The sequence below is a fragment of the Sardina pilchardus genome, chromosome 9 (genome assembly GCF_963854185.1).
Source record: "Sardina pilchardus chromosome 9, fSarPil1.1, whole genome shotgun sequence".
NCBI lineage: Eukaryota > Metazoa > Chordata > Actinopteri > Clupeiformes > Clupeidae > Sardina > Sardina pilchardus.
The window spans coordinates 5,542,747-5,560,246 of record NC_085002.1 but is presented as its reverse complement, the minus strand read 5'-3'; the positions used below and the strand labels follow the sequence as shown (position 1 = coordinate 5,560,246).

General features: G+C 48.7%; 1 protein-coding gene across 4 annotated transcripts in view; it reads left to right on the top strand.

The window, feature by feature from the left end:
- srpk1b (SRSF protein kinase 1b) overlaps window positions 1-17,500 on the top strand; it is a 55,977-nt gene that overhangs the window by 21,888 nt on the left and 16,589 nt on the right. For all 4 annotated transcript variants that reach the window (XM_062545386.1, XM_062545389.1, XM_062545385.1 and 1 more), the window contains 5 exons: window positions 12,902-13,017; window positions 13,663-13,771; window positions 13,999-14,086; window positions 14,381-14,468; window positions 16,734-16,840. In XM_062545386.1, the coding sequence (XP_062401370.1) occupies window positions 12,902-13,017; window positions 13,663-13,771; window positions 13,999-14,086; window positions 14,381-14,468; window positions 16,734-16,840 (508 nt within the window). The remainder of the gene's footprint in view (window positions 1-12,901; window positions 13,018-13,662; window positions 13,772-13,998; window positions 14,087-14,380; window positions 14,469-16,733; window positions 16,841-17,500) is intronic.

The window sequence follows — 17,500 nt, the reverse complement described above, 5'->3', positions numbered from 1 at the left end:
ACATTCTCTCTCTCTTCTCCCTCTCTCCCTCTCTCCCTCTCTTTTTTTCCTCTTCTCTCTCTCTTTTCCTATCTGTGATAATGTCGCTGTCATTTGCTTTTCAGCTTTTTTGTGTGTCTGTATGTATCTGTACGCGTACATGTATGTTTGTGTGTGTATGCGTACGTGCACGTGTGTGTATGTGTGTGTATGTGTATGTGTGTGTGCGTATGTGTCCGCTCAATCTCGGCAGTGACTGGTTGCTAAGGATGTCCATTTGAAATAGAAACCTCCCACACACACGCTCTGACCTGCAGCACTGCACAGAGAGAAAGGAGGGAGCGGGGGAGAGGGAGAGGAAGGATGGAGAAACGGATAGAGTAGAGGGGGAACCGAGGAAGAAGGGGAGGAAACGGATGAGCGACGCTTACCTGCCGAGGATGAGTCAGAACGGAGAGACGCAGAGAAGGAGCGGCCCGGTGACCAAGGTGTTCTGGGTCGAGCGCAAATGAGACGAACGTTGCGACAACGTGTGTGATTCAACACAAGCAGTGGTGCTTCGAATACTCTGTTGCTTGCACAAGTGCAGCTGAGGTCATTGTTTGCTTTCTCTCCAAGATGTTTTCTGAATCTATTTTTCATTTCCTTCGGGCGGATTCAGGCCCCTTCTCAACCCTATCCCCTCTCTCTCCTCTCTCCTCTCTCCACGATCCTTAGTCCTCCGGCTCGTTCCCACTGATCTAGATAAAGAATGATGGGGCGGCAACAATGGGATAGTCTATCCAGTGTTGTGTCTAGATCAGTGGGATCGAGCCAGAGGACCAAAGAAGGAAGGAAATGAGGATAGATAAAAAGACGAATGAGAAGGGCCCACAGTGTACACAAGCTCAGTAGGGCAGGCTCTGCATACATGTCCATAGTGATAGGAAAGCACCTGTGCCTCTAACATGGCAGGCTCTTTACATGCACCCTGCCCCTCCAACCAAGGGGGCAGCGAACGTTCTGAGAGTGTAGACAGTATGGCGGCCGCCATGCTAACGAGAAGACCGTGGCTAGCTGGCCATTCCATTGAATCCTATGGGGCGTAAGCGCCACTTTGACATCAAATTACGTTAGAGCTGAAGCGTTTTAAGCCTTTATATGAACATTTTCTATTGTCGGGGTACATACTACATTGTGAAATTGACATAATAATCTCGTAACGGTCTTATCGGCTGAGTAATTAACGTTTTTCCGAAGTCAATGCTAAAGTGTTAAAGGCGCATGCGTCCAGCGAGAGTAAAGCGTCGCCATAGGTCAGACTCGGTCAGACTACGTGCCTACGTCACATGTACGACAACTGAGCCTGCGCAGGAGACCTATGACGGAATAAGAAGACCTAAAAAAACCGTTGAAATTTGCTTCCTCGGTCTCTGCTGCCGTCTACGTGATAGCTCTGTCCATATCTTTTACTGTCTATGCCTCCAACACACTCACCAGACGACACAACTCCAGCTCAGAAGCTTGTTGCATGTTGTTGTACGCCGTGGCAACTGAGCATGTCATTCAAACAGGAAGGAATCTTAAGCAAACTAGTGCAAACTGGTTTGATTCTCAATTTCCAATCACAAATGTGGATGAGGAAGGAAGGGAGGATGGAGGGAGGAGAGGAAGATAGATAGTACATGTACTTTTCAATAACTAATGACAAATACACACACACACACACATTCGGTGTTGTTCTGTTCAAAAAATAATGTCACACACTTTTAGGAATCTGTTGAGAGAGAGAGAGAGAGAGATGAAGGAAGAGAGAGAGAGATGAAGGAAGAGAGAGAGATATGAAGGGAGAGAGATATGAAGGGAGAGAGAGGAAGTGGTTGGAGGTGGAATTAAAAGAGGAATTAAAAGAGGAATTAAAAGTGTGGCAATTCCGTTCAATTCAATCAAATGCTTTTGTCCCTGAAGGCCAATCCCACAGACAGCAGACTAGAGATGCACCAGTGCATTGCCCCGACATCACTTCCTGCAGATTTAGCTGATATAGACGGATTTGACTGATATTGGTCGTCAGCAACTTAGACATTTATCCATGACAGTGGCTGTTGCTGATCTGTTTTATTGCATCATGTCTGCAGTTTGAATTGACTTGAATTTCCCCTTTGGGATCAATAAAGTATCTATCTATCTATCTATCTATCTATCAGTAGTTAGATGTTGTTATTTGTGGACTTGGTCATTCAGAGATGCCCGAAATTTCCCGAAATTTCCCGAAAAGCCCAAGACCAATTTTGTCTCTTAAACAGAAATAGTAAACAAGTAAACACACAAAACAAAACAAATATCGGTATCAGCATTCGTTATTGGCCAAATTTCAGAATTTCACTACCAGTGCATTCCTAAAGCAGACATATGGCTACCTGGCTGCTACCTTTATATTCAAGCTGGTCGCTACTAACAGTCTAGACATTTCTCAGCATTTGAGCATTAAGAATTGCCGGAACGGCTGAAACATCTGCTCCCTTCTAATAAACTGTTCCTTCGCATTGAAAAGAGTTTTCAGTGTGCGAACCACCGCAGCCTCTCCCTCAACATGTAACAGACAGAGTCTGTTAGGAGCTTATAGGTCAGCCGTCATTGTGAGTGAAATCTTTTTCCTTTGACTTCTGTAATTTCTGTCAATAACCCTGCAGCTCTCGTCCTCGTTATTGACCAACAGGGGCTCATAATTGTCCCAGACAGGCGTATTGAAAAGCGCCTTTGAGGAGCGAGAGCTTCGCAGACGTCTCTGGGCACATTGATCAGGGCTCTGTCTGAAAGCAGTCCTCCGTCTACTCTGGCTTGTCTGAAAAGTTTTTTTGTTTTTTTGCCAGCCCAGGGCTCCCTTGGGGAGAAGAGATATAAAGTCTCAGTGAGACTCACCTGGTAAAATAAAGGATAAATGAAAGAGAAATGGTTATGGCTTAGCTGTTTGTTTGCTTGTTTGTTCAGACACTCAGACGTTCAGAGCGATGCTGCTGCCCATGTCTTGGGAGGATATTGCTCTCCGGGTAGTCTAATATGAGCAGGGGTTGAAGTCTAATATGAGCAGGGGTTTAAGTCTAATAAGAGCAGGGGTTGAAGTCTAATATGAGCAGGGGTTGAAGTCTAATATGAGCAGGGGTTTAAGTCTAATATGAGCAGGGGTTGAAGTCTAATAAGAGCAGGGGTTGAAGTCTAATATGAGCAGGGGTTTAAGTCTAATGTGAGCAGGGGTTGAAGTGTGATTTGATGAGAAGGGAGGCTGTCTGTGGTCGCCACGGAGGCTGCCGTCTCGTGTTGAGCTTCAGAGACGGAGCAGACTCTCTCCAGCCCTCTCAGCCCCTCGTGCCTCTGTGCCTCCTTCATCACCGTAATTCATCTCTCTCCATCACTCTCCCCTTCCTCCTTCATATCCCTCCCTCTGTCCTCCTCCCTCCCTCCCTCTCTCCCTCTCCCTCCCTCTCTCCCTCCCTCCCTCCCTCTCTCTTCCTCCCTCCCTCTCTACTCTGTGCCAGGCCGGTCTCTGATGAGTCTCCATGAGGCAGTGCAGTGCAGTGCGCTGTTCTTATGAGGCCCAGTCAAAGTGGCTCATAAATTGAGCTTTTACACAGCGGCCAGGTGCCCACTGAGCACGCCCATGAGCCCACGCCGATGCCCTCCTCATCTCCCCACCTCACACACACACCACACACACACATCCCTTAATGAGCCCACGCCGATGCCCTCCTCATCTCCCCACCTCACACACACTCATCTCCCCACCTCACACACACTCATCTCCCCACCTCACACACACTCATCTCCCCACCTCACACACACCTCACACACACACATCCCTCAATGAGCCCACTTAATGCCCTCTTCATCTCCCCACCTCACACACACCTCACACACACACACCCCTCAATGAGCCCACTTAATGCCCTCTTCATCTCCCCACCTCACACACACACTCATCTCCCCACCTCACACACACCACACACACACACTAGGGCTTTGACTCCGAACTTCGTTATTCGAATATAATTCGAATTTTTGAAAAATATATGATATTCGAACGAATTTTAGGCAGCTCTTAATATTCGAACCTGTTATGAGCATTATTTTTTGGTACATGTGTTTGCATGCAAACTTTGTTTTCAGATTCAGCGGCTTGCCTTTCTCACATCTGGTAAAGTCGTGAATCATGAGCTCGGCTATTAGGCTTACTCATCTGGGCTCCTGTAGGTGATGTTAGCGAGTGGTTTGACTAGCCTATTCAGTTTCGCCACGTGTGTGTAAGTTTCAAGGTAAGCTAGTAACTTCCTCATTGGGACAGGCCCTTTTAAGTCTTGGAGTTGGAAGACATTGGTATTGAGATGGTCAATCAACTTGAATGCAAGAGTTTTAATCTGTGCAGCATGCTAATCATGCTAACCGGATAATTTAGCTTGTTGTCTTCTATGCGTCATTGCTTTCACGATTGTGAAGGTTTAGGATGCATGTCGAGGGACGGGTGTCCATTGAGCGCGCACGAGGGAGGACGAGAGAAAGCGGGCCATGGAGAATGAGTTTAGGCTACTTAGGCTATACTGTTTGGTAAAGTTGTATGCATAGTGCCTCCACCTGAACAGCGTTATGTCGGTGCAATCAAGCTTCCAGGGATCTTGTTTTCATGGAGACAGACGCGGTCTGCACGGAGTGGAGGGGCTGTGAACGTGTGTGTGTGTGTGTGTATGTTTGTGAGAGAGAGAGAGAGACACAGACGCATGAGTGACAGAGAGACGGAGGGAGAGCAGGAAAAGGAAATTCAGCTTAATGAATGCTGCGTGTTTTTCCAATAGCATAAAAATAATGGTCAAAATATTATTAACAAATATTCGAATACATTCGAAGTTTGATATTAATAACCAAACGAACTTCGAATATGATTTTTGGCCAAAAGTCAAAGCCCTAACACACACACCCCTCAATGAACCCACTTAATGCCCTCTTCATCTCCCCACCTCACACACACACCTCACACACACATCCCTCAATGAACCCACTTAATGTCCTCCTCATCTCCCCACCTCACACACACACCTCACACACACATCCCTCAATGAGCCCACTTAATGCCCTCCTCATCTCCCCACCTCACACACACACCTCACACACACATCCCTCAATGAGCCCACTTAATGCCCTCCTCATCTCCCCACCTCACACACACACCTCACACACACATCCCTCAATGAGCCCACTTAATGCCCTCCTCATCTCCCCACCTCACACACACACCTCACACCTCACACACACATCCCTCAATGAGCCCACTTAATGCCCTCCTCATCTCCCCACCTCACACACACACCTCACACACACATCCCTCAATGAACCCACTTAATGCCCTCCTCATCTCCCCACCTCACACACACGCATGCCTCACCTCGCCACTCCTCCGCTTCTCTCCTTTATTCCCCCTCTCTTCATCTTACTTACTCCTCTCTGTTCTCTCTTTCTCTCTCTTCCTCTTCATTCTCTCTACCTCTTTTCTCTCCTCCCCTCCTCCTCTCCTGTTTCTTTCTCACTCTCTCTCTCTCTCTTCCTCCTCCCTTCCCCCTTATGATCAGTAGCAGTTTATTGATCATGTGGATGACCCCACTTAATGGCACCCTCGGCCTCAGCTACCTCCACCCTCCACTGCCCTCCTTGCCCCCACCCCCTCCACTGCCCTCCTTGCCCCCACCCTCTCCACCCTCCACTGCCCTCCTTGCCCCCACCCCCTCCTACGCTCTCTCCTCTCCTCTGTCTGTCCCTCTCTCATTCATCCCCCTTTCCCCCACTCACTGCTCTCCTCTCCTCCGCCTGTCCCTCTCTAATTCATTCCCCTTTGCTCTCCTCCTCTGCACATCACTAAAGTGTGGAACATGCTTAATGGCAACTCCCTCTAGACCCACACCCATCTCATTTTCTTCCTCTCATTTATTCATCCATCATGTATCCCTCTCTCCTCTCCTCCATTGCTCCATCTCTCTTCTCTCTCTCTTCTCCTCCATTGCTCTTTCTCTCTTCCCTCTCTCCTCTCCTCCATCGCTCTTTCTCTCTTCCCTCTCTCCTCATGTATTGAACTGTTACTCAACAGCACGGTGACTGCTGCCCATTTTTTATGTGATGGCACTAGTGTCCATTTCATCTCTCTTCATCATCTCTCCTCCCATCCTCTCCTCCTCTCCTCTCCTCTCCTCCTCTCCTCTCCTCCTCTCCTCCCCTCCTCTCCTCTCCTCTGTTCTTCTCTGCTCTCTTCATATCATCTCTCCCCCATCCTCTCCTCCTCTCCTCTCCTCTCCTCCCCTCCTCTCCTCTCCTCTGTTCTTCTCTGCTCTCTTCATATCATCTCTCCCCCTCCCCTCTCTTCTCCCCCTCCTCCTCTCCTCTCCTCTCCTCTCCTCCTCTTTTCTCCTCTCCTCTCCTCTCCTTCCTCTCCTCTTCTCTGCTCTCTTCATATCATCTCTCCCCCTCTCTTTCCTCTTCGTCCTCTCTGGAGGATTGATTCAATAAATTAATATTAAACCTCTTCTTCTCTCCTCTCCTCCTCCTCCTCCTCTCCTCCCCTTTCTCTGTCGTGGTGTTGCCCCACTCTCTTCCCACTGTATAATCGAATAGCTGTGTATCTAATGTAGCCACGCTGTTCACATACATACACTGTATAATATAGCTACTCACTCACATACATTCACTGTATAATGCAATAATAGCTGTGTATCTAATATAATATAGCGACGCTGTACACATGCATTCACTGTATAATGCAATAGTTGTATACATACATTCACTGTATAATGTAATAGTTGTATACATACATTCACTGTATAATGTAATAGCTGTGTATCTAATATAATATAGCTATGCTGTACACATGCATTCACTGTACAGTATAATGTAGTAGCTGTGTATCTAATATAATATAGCTACGCTGTACACATACATTCACTGTATAATGCAATAGCTGTGTTTCTATTGTAGCCGTGCTATTCACACATACTGTATGTGAATGTGAAAGCTGCTGGTGTCGAGGTTCTGTTCTGTTCTCCTCTGAATTCTTTTTCTCTACCTGCCTCTCCTCTATCCTCCACTCCACACCTCCACCAGCTCCTCCCCTATCCTGTCTTCTTCCCCCAACCTCTCCTCTATCCTCCACTCCACACCTCCATCAGTCCCTCCTCTATCCTGTCTTCTCCCAGACAGTCCTTCTTCATGTTTGACTCTTCTGATGTCCTCTCTACTTAATCAAATATGGGAGTGCTGGCTTCATAAGGCGTGTGTGTGTGTGTGTGTGTGTGTGTGTGTGTGTGTGTTTGTTTGTGTGTGTGTGTGTGTGTGTGTGTGTGTCTGTATGTGGGCGTGTTGATGTCAGGCAGGATTCATCTCCTGTGCTTACTGCCGTTAAGTGAAGGGATGGGATTCGCTGTTAACCCTGCCACGGAGTATGTGTGGCTGTGTGTGTGTGTGTGTGTGTGTGTGTGTGTGTGTGTGTGTGTGTTGCTGTGTGTGTGTCAGCATCAGTAACAGGGTGGAATTTGCTGTTAACCCTGCTGTGTGTGTGTGTGTGTGTGTGTGTGTGTGTGTGTGTGTGTGTGTGTGTGTGTGTGTGTGTGTGTGTGTGTGTGTGTGTGTGTGTGTGTGTGTGTGTGTGTGTGTGTGTGTGTGTGTGTGTGTGTGTGTGTGTGTGTGTGTGTGTGTGTGTGTGTGTGTGTGTGTGTGCGCGTGTGTGCGTGTGTGTGTGTGTATGTACAGGGCACACCAGTCATCCATCTTCTTAACAGGCTTTTCACACCCTCCTCTCCAGGCAATCACTCTCTCTTTCTCAGACTGAATACGAAGCAGAGGCTGTTTGAATACAGGTGTGTGTGTGTGTGTGTTTCTTTGTGTGGGCCCATCACATACATCTGTCTGTATAAGTGTGGTGGACTTGGTGAGTGTGTTTGTGCATCTGTGAGAACATCTGTGTGTGTGTGTGTGTGTGTGTGTGTGTGTGTGTGTGTGTGTGTGTGTGTGTGTGTGTGTGTGTGTGTGTGTGTGTGTGTGTTAGTGTGCACATTTGTATGCACGTGTGTTTGTGTGTTAGGGTGCACATTTGTGTGTGTGTGTTACTGTGCACGTGTGTGTGTGTGTGTATAACACGCTTGTTCCATTAGCTCAGTGTTGTAGAGTAACAGATCCTGAGCGTTGCTGTGTGGGGGCCGGTGTGCAGCGTGCCGATCGATTGATCCGGGATCAATAGGGCTCTCTTTAACAGCCCGACAAATACCCCTGGATTACACTCTCACCCTGCGCTGCAGCCCGCTGTGTGTGTGTGTGTGTGTGTGTGTATGGTATGTGGTATGGTATGTGTGTGTGTGTGTGTGTGTGTGATTAACGGAACTAGCTGCGTGTACCGGTTGTGGGGGAGCAGCGCTAATATCACCCGGTGGCAGTTCCCCAATCCAGGGTTCTGTGGGGTTCCGTGGGAGTCCGTGGGGTTCTGTGGGGTTCCGTGGGGTTCCGTGGGAGCCCGTGTCAGTTTGGGTAGAAAGCGTCTTGTCTGCTGAATATCAGTCAGCTTCAACTTGAACTTGAACTTCTGATGGTCTCTTGTTCTGCCTCTTCCTGACTGTCACATGGGTATGCCCACTTTAAATGCCACTGCCGTGTGTGTGTGTGTGTGTGTGTGTGTGTGTGTGTGTGTGTGTGTGTGTGTGTGTGTGTGTGTGTGTGTGTGTGTGTGTGTGTGTGTGTGTGTGTGTGTGTGTGTGTGTGTGTGTGTGTGTGTGTGTGTGTGTGTGTGTGTGTGTGTGAATCTCATTAGCACTTGTCTAGCCAAATCAAATGACGCTGCACTTCAGCACAGAACAGCACACTCTGGGGACACCAGTCTGACCCAGGGTGTGTGGAGTTGACATCTGTGTGTGTGTGTGGACTGGACACCTGTGTGTATGTGTGTGTGTCGCTGAAACTTCCCAAAGGTGAATCTCATCAGCACTGTTGTAGCCAAGTCACCTTGTAAGCCATCATCCTTACGCAGAGTTCAGTGAAGCTGCGCAGCAGGGCATTGCAGAGGTGGCCTTTTAACACAAGAGTGTCTATGATCATTCAGCTATGCGTGTGTTTGTGTGCTTTCATTTGTGTGTGTGTGTGTGTGTGTGAGAGAGAAAGATTTGCTGATTGTGCAGGTCAGGTGAGTCCAGAGGACTCTCTTTCTCACACACACACACACACACACACACACAAATGAGCCCTATTTTTCTGGGCTGCTCTTGTCATGAACATCTGCTCAATGCCATGCCTGAGGGGTGTGGGTTTGTGTGTGTGTATGTGTGTGTGTGTGTGTGTGTGTGTGTGAGGATGCAGCAATAAAAGTGCAATGCCCCCCCCCCCCCCCCCCAATTCCCTACTCAGTCTACTGCATATCTGTGCTTGTGTGTCTGAATGTGTGAATGTTTGCGTGTGTGTGTCTGTTAGATGCTGCTGCGGTAAAGCATCCGTGTGTGTGTGTGTGTGTGTGTGTGTGTGTGTGTTTGTGTGTGTGTGTGTGTGTTCCCTCACTCCTGTGCCCTGAGCTTGACTAATGAGCAGCCTCTGTCTGCTTCCCCTAATTAAGACGAGACGCAGACGAGCTCACCCCAACTCACACCAGTGGTGAATGAGTTCATCACGTCTCCTGCACATCAGCCCATTGTGTGTGTGTGTGTGTGTGTGTGTGTGTGTGTGTGTGTGTGTGTGTTAGTCAGTAAAATTGTCTTGTTTGGTGTTGTCTTGTCTGTGTATGTTTCTCTGTGTTGGTATATATTTCTGAGTATTTGCATGTGTGTGCATACGTAAGTAAAGCTGCTCTGACAACTTTTCTAATGAAGGACAACTTTTGTAACGAAGCCTAACGTCTGGGCTAAATATATTGAAACATCTATTTCAGTATATTTTAACATAATGTTGAATCTGGCTGGCAATTTACGACTCCTATTTGTAGTGATATCGCTCTCTCGCTCGCTCTCTCTCTCTCTCTCTCTCTCTCTTTCATTCTCTCTCTCTCTCTCTCTCTCTCTCTCTCTCTCTCGTGTATTGTAGTGTATTGCATTAGTTATTAAACAGATTCCTAAAAGTGTGTGACATTATTTTTTGAACAGTACAACACCTAATGTGTGTGCTTGTCATTAGTTATTGAAAAGCACATGTACTTTTAGTTATTGAACAGCACACTGAATCTTTTACAACACAATATATGTCCTGCTCTGTACTGTGCTGTGCTGAGGTTGCCAAGGCATTCAGAGTTTAAGGGCATCCACAGACATGTCTCTTTTTCCAAGGCGTTCCCTGGGAATTCCGCTAACTAGGCTACGCATAACCTGGAGTCTTTCATAGAAACATCGGCACGGAGCTGCAGCTTTGACAACATGGTCAAATACACAATCATGCGGCTACTACACAGGAAATTACTGTATGAGTAAGTGTACCTTCACACCCCTAGTGTCCACTTTAGGGTGTGTGTGTGTGTGTCTCTCATCAGGAGCCATGCAGTAGTATGAACCAGTAGCGTGTCCTTGAGGGGGGCGGGGGGGCATCATGGCTGTGTGTGTGTGTGTGTGTGTGTGTGTGTGTGTGTGTGTGTGTGTGTGTGTGTGTGTGTGCAGCCTGAGTGCGTGTATTAAAATTAGACTGCATTTGCTGCTCTAGTTTCTCGCCTCAATGTGACATGTTTGCTTTTTTCATCGCCAAGTCCTGTGGCTCGAAGGAAACTGTTGCTAAAGTTGCACACACACACACACACACACACACACACACACCATGACTGACCCACATCCAGAGCTGCATAGCACTCCCAACAGCAGTCTTAAGATGAGACCAGTCCCATCCAACACAGGACCAGAGCTGTGTGTATGTGTGTTGCTTGTTGCGTGATGCGTATATTGTGTGTGTGTGTGTGTGTGCAACTTGTGTGTTCACTTTGTGTTATAAAAAGTCCCCTGGGCTGATGTTGCAGTGGGGTCCTGTGTGTGTTTGTGTGTGTGTCTGTAGAATATGTAGAGTCTCATTGCTGAAGCTGGCATGTTCGTCCTGCTCCATATTGCAACACAGAGCTCACTTTCAGTGTCTCAGCATGAGACGAAGAAAGTAGTACACACAAACACGTTCTGGAATACACACGCAGACACACACACACACACACACACACACACACTTGTCCTGTTTTAGATTGTAACGTGGGTGCTCATTTGGGAAGTGTCTCAGCGTGGCGCTTAGTAAGCAGCTCGTTCACCATTCTCACCATTCCTGTGTGTGTGGACGCCTGTGTGTGTGTGTGTGTGTGTGTGTGTGGACGGCACAGAAGACTTCAAAGAGCCGTAAACGCTGGCGCTAATCTCCCGTTGAATTAGCCAGCGGCCTGCAGGGCCCAGTCTCATCTCCCACGTCTCCCGAGCTGCCCACCTCCACAGGGCTCACACACACACACACACACACACACACACACACACACACACACACACACACACACACACACACACGGCTCTCGGCGTCCGTCCAGAGGGATGGCCGCCACCTCGTCAGTCCGCATGCACGCCCGCCGTTGCCTCTGACCAAACACTTGGCACGCCGTGATCACACACACACACACACACACACACACACACGCTCATCACACACCAAAACAGACAAAGGCCATTTTCACACATGTATAGAGCTACTATCACCTCTAGCAATGCTCTCTCCCTCTCTCTCTCTCTCTCTCTCTCTCTCTCTCTCTCTCTCTCTCTCTCTCTCTCTCTCTCTCTCTCTCTCTCTCCCTGAGGATTTACAGAGAGCAAAGTGGAGGTGTTCTTTGGTTGACGGCTGAAAGAAAAGCAGGGGATAAAACTGCTCAAAAATCCACATCCGTTCTTTTAAAGTAATTGTGTGTGTGTGTGTGTGTGTGTGTGTGTGTGTTGGCGGGCGTTTTGGCCAGTGTATCCTCATAATGGACCCAAATGAAATGGTAGATTCCAAGAACACTTTAAGTGGGTTAGACGCACACAGGAGGCGGCTCTATTATGTGCTCTGGCCATTTAGACGTTGCATAAGCGTGTGTGTGTGTGTGTGTGTGTGTGTGTGTGTGTGTGTAAGCATCTTTCACTTAACCATCACCATGCCCTCTCCTGCTCTGATGATGTTCTCTTGTTAATGTGTTTACCCAGCAATGGCCTGTTCCGGCCTCTGTGTGTGTGTGTGTGTGTGTGTGTGTGTGTGTGTGTGTGTGTGTGTGTGTGTGTGTGTGTGTGTGTCAGATAAGTGGTGACTGACCACTTTTGCTGTTTTTGATGAGCGGTGTAGTGTTGTTTCTTGTCATAGGACAGGTCAGAGTTTAGATGTTGTTTGGTGGACAGCCCTTTCAGCTTGTGTGGGAGTGTGAGTGGGTCCCTCCCCCTAAGCAGATACACTATAAAGTTGACCTTGACCTTGACTCCTGTTGCAAATGTTGCTCCATCTCATCAACATCCATCCAGAGTACGGACTAGATGAACACCGAGCGCAGGCACAAGACTCCTGCCTGCCTTGTATTGTGAACACCAAAGGGTCTGCACTGACAAGGTCGTGTCTTCTTTGAACAGTTACATTTGAACGATTTGGTGCTAACATTCCATTCTGATGCTAACTGCATTGTTGCCTTTCGTCAAACTCGCGTTCAGTTCCACTGTATGTGTGCGGAGCGCTACCTCCTCTGACTGTTTGCAATTGTTACTAAACGTACGCCGAAAACTCAAGGCTAACGGATAACCGTTTGCAAACGTAAGCAAACGTTCACCTATGTTTGTGAATTTGAAACACACCTCTGCAGTAATCGTGATCTTGTTGTTCAGCAGAGTGTGAGTGAGTGAGTGTGTGTTTGTGTATGTCTATCTCTTGGCTAATGAAACCCCCCCCTTTCCTACGTTGCCCCCCCCCCCCCCAGGCCTGACCCCCATCCTCGGGGTGCGTCCCAGCAGACGGACTCCCCCCTCCCAGAGACGGACGAGATCCTGGGCTCAGACGACGAGGAGCAGGAGGACCCCAACGACTACTGCAAGGGTATGGCCAGGGCTTGCACGCACTAAATGGCTGGTTGCCATTGCCAAAGACCAGTCGTTAGTTCTCACTGGGTGAATGTTACGCCCAAAAAGTCAGTCCTTGGTTCTATCTCTCCCGTTGTCAAGCAGGCACATCCCTGTATTCTGATGAAGCTTAGCTTTGAAACATCGCTATTTTACATAGCCTTTATGCCATCCATCTAGCTACAGTCCACCTCCGTCATATGCTACAATGTTACTATGTTCTGAGCGTCTGTATTTCAGCTTGGATGCAACCTGACAGTTAATTTAAACTTCACAACGAGTTTGACAAGTTAATATTCACATGTGATACGGCCAACAAATGACATCGACTTCATAGGTGTGCAAATAACATACGGTTAATGCACCCTTATACAGTAGAATGCAGGGCAATGGGAAATTCAACCAAGCAGTGGAGTAATATTGAAGCGGTTTTGTTTCTTTTAACTTGCATAAGACACTGTCCTGTAGCTTACACACAATGCGGCCAATACACAGGAAATGACTGTATGTACCCTGACTGTGTCCTAAGTAGTGAAGCTGAACTCTGTCCCCTCCTGTATGTACCCTGACTGTGTCCTAAGTAGTGAAGCTGAACTCTGCCCCCCCCCCCCCCCCCCCGCAGGTGGCTACCACCATGTGAAGATCGGGGACCTGTTTAACGGACGCTACCATGTGATCCGCAAGCTCGGCTGGGGCCACTTCTCTACTGTGTGGCTGGCCTGGGACGTCCAGTAAGTAGTAGAGGACACACACACACACACACACACACACACACACACACACACACACAAAAACACACTGTTTGGCTGGCCTGGGACATCCAGTAAATAGCAGAGGTCAGGTCACCCTTGTCGGTTTTGGGTTATTGTGGTCTGTGCTTCCAGGATCAATGACTGTGTGTGTGTCTGTGTGTCTGTGTGTCTGTGTGTCTCTGTGTGTGTGTGTGTGTGTACTCCAGGGGTAAGCGGTTCGTGGCCATGAAGGTGGTGAAGAGTGCAGAGCACTACACAGAGACGGCTCTGGATGAGATCAAGCTCTTGCGCGCAGTGAGTTCACACCACTCATAACACACACACACACACACATACATACAATCAAATACATCAAATCTCATTATAAATCTCATGCGACTGACACTTACCTGTTGACTGAAAGTGTAAGATAGCTAAAGTACTGTAAGCGTAAGTTAATGTTAAACAGTAAGAGGCTCTCACAGGGGCATACATTCTTATAAGGGCGTGGGGGGCCAGGAGACGAGGAGCAGAACATGTGTTCTGGAAGTGGTTCCTTGTGTTCTTAGAGTGTTCTTAAGAGTGTTCTTGTGTCTCTCACCTGCCCAGGTGCGGAACAGTGACCTGGGCGACCCCTGCCGAGAGAAAGTGGTGCAGCTGCTGGACGACTTCAAGATCTCCGGCGTCAACGGCACCCGTATCCTCTTACGTTCACCTCCCCACAACCACCTCCCCTCCTCAAACACCTCCCCTACTCAACCACCTCCCCAACCTCCTCCTACCTGCACTCAGCACCTCCCCTACTCAACCTCCTCCTACCTGCACTCAGCGCCTCCCCTACTCAACCTCCTCCTACACTCAGCACCTCCCCTACTCAACCTCCTCCTACCTGCACTCAGCACCTCCCCTACTCAACCACCTCCCCAACCTCCTCCTACCTGCACTCAGCACCTCCCCTACTCAACCTCCTCCCTACTGAACCTCCGCCCGTACTGAACCTCCTCCCCTACTCAACCTCCTCCTACCTGCACTCAGCGCCTCCCCTACTCAACCTCCTCCTACACTCATCACCTCCCCTACTCAACCTCCTCCTACCTGCACTCAGCACCTCCCCGACTCAACCTCCACCTTACCGGGATCACAGAATTCATAGTTTGCCACCTCTTATTTTACCACTACTTCCCCAATGGCAGTGTTTTGAGTTCCATCCCAGGGAGGGAGCTGCTCCTGCTGTTGTGGCCCAGAGTGAGCTGCTCCTGAGTTGCCCCAGAGTGAGCTGCCCCTGAGTTGCCCCAGAGTGAGCTGCCCCTGAGTTGCCCCAGAGTGAGCTGCTGCTGCTGTGCCCCAGAGTGAGGTGCTTAACCCTGAGTTGCTCCAGAGTGAGCTGCCCCTGAGTTGCCCCAGAGTGAGCTGCCCCTGAGTTGCCCCAGAGTGAGCTGCCCCTGAGTTGCCCCAGAGTGAGCTGCCCCTGAGTTGCCCCAGAGTGAGCTGCTCAACCCTGAGTTGCTCCAGAGTGAGCTGCCCCTGAGTTGCTCCAGAGTGAGCTGCCCCTGAGTTGCTCCAGAGTGAGCTGCTCAACCCTGAGTTGCTCCAGAGTGAGCTGCCCCTGAGTTGCTCCAGAGTGAGCTGCTCAACCCTGAGTTGCTCCAGAGTGAGGTGCTCAACCCTGAGTTGCTCCAGAGTGAGCTGCTCAACCCTGAGTTGCTCCAGAGTGATGTGCTCAACCCTGAGTTGCTCCAGAGTGAGCTGCTCAACCCTGAGTTGCCCCAGAGTGAGCTGCCCCTGAGTTGCCCCAGAGTGAGCTGCCCCTGAGTTGCCCCAGAGTGAGCTGCTGCTGCTGTGCCCCAGAGTGAGCTGCTTAACCCTGAGTTGCCCCAGAGTGAGCTGCTCAACCCTGAGTTGCTCCAGAGTGCTGGCCCTGTAGCTGTTCAACTGTGAGCCACTCTGGGTCATTGTGTCTGCTAAACGATAAATAATGTAATCTAATGTACATAATGACCTCCTTTCCACCATCACCACACACACACACACACAAACCCACACACCCTCACCCACACCCTCCCTATATCCCCTCTCCCTTCCCCTAATGGAGTTACTCCATTATTAATCAATTTACTGAATATTCCGCTGCCGTGTATTCATTTATACCAGATTGAATCATCTGCTCATTGATGCAATATTCAGTTTGTTTATTCACTCAACATGGTCGGCTCTACTCACTAAGGTGCTTTTGATGGGGAGTTCTCACCTGGTGTTCCATTACCTGTCCAACATTCACCAGAATGCACTTGTGTTGTTGTTTTATTATGTTAGTGTAAGTGAATGAAATGTGTGGTTGTGTTGTTGTTTTATTATGTTCGTGTAAGGGAATGAGATTTTTGACTAAGTAGCATTAGCAGAGTATTTGAAGTCAGTGAATCCCACTTTTTGCCTCGTGCTCCATTGCCTTAAGACAATGAGAAAATCAATGACATTTAACATGAGTGGAATTTAATTCAAATCAAGTGTGTGTGCGTGTGTGTGTGTGCACCAACACTGAGATCTGCAGGCCCTCCCCTGTCTCCCCTGCTCTCAGTGTGCTGTGTATTCCTAAGTGCTGATGCAGAGAGGACACGTGTGTCCATCCTCTGCTGCTGAGTGTGTGTGTGTGTGTGTGTGTGTGTGCCCATCTTCTGCTGCTGCTGTGGGTCTGAAAGGCCTATCTGTAACCAGCAGGCACAGCTGCTGTTGCAGGCAGCCTGCCCAGACGCGCTCCAGCCGCTGTGTGTGTGTGTGTGTGTGTGTGTGTGTGTGTGTGTTTGTTTGTGTACTTTATAGAATCTGGATGGAGCCATAATGAGGCTGTCAGGGCTGGTTTGTTGACTAGTGATTAGGACCGAAAGCTGTGCGTGTGTGTATGTAGGCACATTAGAGTTCATGGTATAATGTTTTTGACCTTGACAGATGTGTGTGTGTGTATCAGATGTGTGTATGGTGTTTGAAGTCCTCGGCCACCACCTGCTTAAGTGGATCATTAAGTCCAATTACCAGGGTCTGCCTCTAGCCTGCGTGAAGGGCATCATCAGACAGGTACCCGACCCGCCGTCTCTTACCACGCTCTCTTCTCTTCTCTCATCTCTTCTCTCATCTCTTCTCTTCTCTTCTCTTCTCTTCTCTTCTCTCGCTCATCTCTTCTCTTCTCTCATCTTCTCTCGCTCATCTCTTCTCTTCTCTCATCTCTCTCATCTTCTCTCCTCTGGACAGAGGGCTAGGGATGTCCAAGCTAGCTAACCCTTCAGAAAATGCTAGTGCTAGGGATGTCCAAGCTAGCTAACCCTTCAGAAAATGCTAGTGCTAGGGATGTCCAGTACAAGGTACAGTAATTTCCTGTGTATTAGCTGCATTGTATATAAGCTGCAGGGTAGTGTTTCATGGATATTAATGCCATATTAGCTGCCCCCGTGTATTGACCTCGTAGCTGAAAAATATTTGCAAAATCAATGTATAAGCCGTGGCTAATAGTTGGGAAATTACGGTAGCTAACCCACAAAACTACGCTAAGTGCTAGGGATGTCCAAGCTAACTGTCCTTCAAAAGAGGCTGAAGGATATCCCAGCTAGCTAACAGTCCTTTGGAAGACCCTGGGGATAGCGAAGCTGGCTAACTGTCCTTCAGAATGGGTTGTAGGATGAGCCTGGGGATAGCGAAGCTGGCTAACTGTCCTTCAGAATGGGTTGTAGGATGAGCCTG